The sequence below is a fragment of the Cyprinodon variegatus genome, unplaced genomic scaffold (assembly GCF_000732505.1).
Source record: "Cyprinodon variegatus isolate N-32 unplaced genomic scaffold, C_variegatus-1.0 Scaffold77, whole genome shotgun sequence".
Lineage (NCBI taxonomy): Eukaryota > Metazoa > Chordata > Actinopteri > Cyprinodontiformes > Cyprinodontidae > Cyprinodon > Cyprinodon variegatus.
In genome coordinates, this window is record NW_015150530.1 from 952007 (window position 1) to 953615 (window position 1609).

Here is a 1609-nt window from a genome sequence, read left to right on the forward strand (position 1 = left end):
TATATTAGTCATACATACTTGTTGATCGCATTAAAATTATTTCTAAGAGCATTAAAAGCAATAAATTAGAGTAACTAATATTTTCAGCTCTTCCCACCGAAGCAGAGGTTCTGAAATTGGAGATTTTCTGTGATCTTTGTTATTTGGAAATGAAGGCAGCCTTTTACAGATATTCTATGCTGCCCATACTGTTTTGCAAATTCATATATTTTTTTATCAGAACCTTTCCAGTTACCGTACATGTAAAATGCGGCATTGCAACTATTTTCATCTCTGTAGAGAAAAAAAACCCAAATAAACAAGCATGAAAATCAAAGATTTCAGTACTACCCAAATTAATTATGATGATTAATGTTTAATAATTCTCTAAGCTCTAATGTGAAATATCTGATCCTGTCAGACTGAAGCCACTTTCCGTAACTGTGAGGAGTGATCTGCTTCTCTTATGTTCACTGAATTTTTTTTCCTCTTCCACCCTTATTTTTTTTGTACTTCTTCCCCAGTTTGAGAAGGAGGAGCAGGTCCACAGTATTGACATCGGAAATGAAGGATCAGCTTTCATCGAAGTGTTGGTCGGAAATTCTTCAGCCGTCAAAAACCAAGACTATGAGGTTTTATTTAGACTAATCACACTTTTACATTTCTCACTTCCTACCCATCCTAAGCTTATGAACATATAAAGATGTTCTTTGTTTCTTTCTTTCTTTCAGGTTCTTCTTGTTACGTCTTCCTTCATGTCCCCTACTGAGAGCCGAAATGGCACCAACATGAACCGGGTTCGTTTCTTTGGACCCAACCAGTTGCAGAAAAGCACGGCTCAGGAGAAGTGGGACAGAGTGAAAATTGTGTGCACCCAGCCATACAGCAAGGTGGGGGAAGTACTGGTTTCATATCAGCTTATCTTTTTCTTTTTTTCTCAGGATGAATGTATTAGTTGTGAATTTTTCCATATGGGGGGCTGGTAGTAGAAGTTACGTATTTATTCGGAGGCCTGACATTCATTATACATTACATCTATTTGAAGCTTGCAGCATATGAAGCAACACATTTCTGACCCTATAAATGAAAACAGTTGCTTTAGTGAACATTACTGCTTAATTATTATAACAGCCTGTGAAGTGAAATAGTTGTCAATGGGAATCTTTAGTTTTGCCTTTTTCTGTTGCATTTAAGCTGAATATAGGTGTTTGTTTTATCAGCATTAGTGCGTTCATTTTGTCTTTTAAACTTTTCAGAACATTGCATACGGGCTGGCTTTTGTCAAGTTCCACTCGCCACCTGATAAAACCGATCCTCCGACTTCATCTCCTGTAAGTTATACATCGTGTTGCTTTATTTTAAAATACAACAAAACTGTGTTCATGACGATAACAGGGTTCCATCGGGGTCTTATATTTGTAACATATGAAATTTGATATCATAGGTCTTAAATTATTTGCAGAGTTTCTCACAGCGTATTAGCTTAGCAAGCTTCCAGGCTTAGTGTTTGGTTGTTTATTAGAAATGCATAGTTTTAGATTGACATAAAATGTTCAGAAAAGCTCCTGGTCTACATTGCTAACAATCTAGCACAGGGTTCCCACGGGTCCTTAAAAAGTCTTAAAAGGCA

General features: G+C 36.7%; 1 protein-coding gene across 1 annotated transcript in view; it reads left to right on the top strand.

The window, feature by feature from the left end:
- The window catches only part of xrcc1 (X-ray repair complementing defective repair in Chinese hamster cells 1), a 34264-nt gene that overhangs the window by 3022 nt on the left and 29633 nt on the right, over window positions 1-1609 (top strand). The window contains exons 3-5 of the mRNA XM_015372917.1: window positions 504-611; window positions 711-869; window positions 1236-1310. Of these exons, the coding sequence (XP_015228403.1) occupies window positions 504-611; window positions 711-869; window positions 1236-1310 (342 nt within the window). The remainder of the gene's footprint in view (window positions 1-503; window positions 612-710; window positions 870-1235; window positions 1311-1609) is intronic.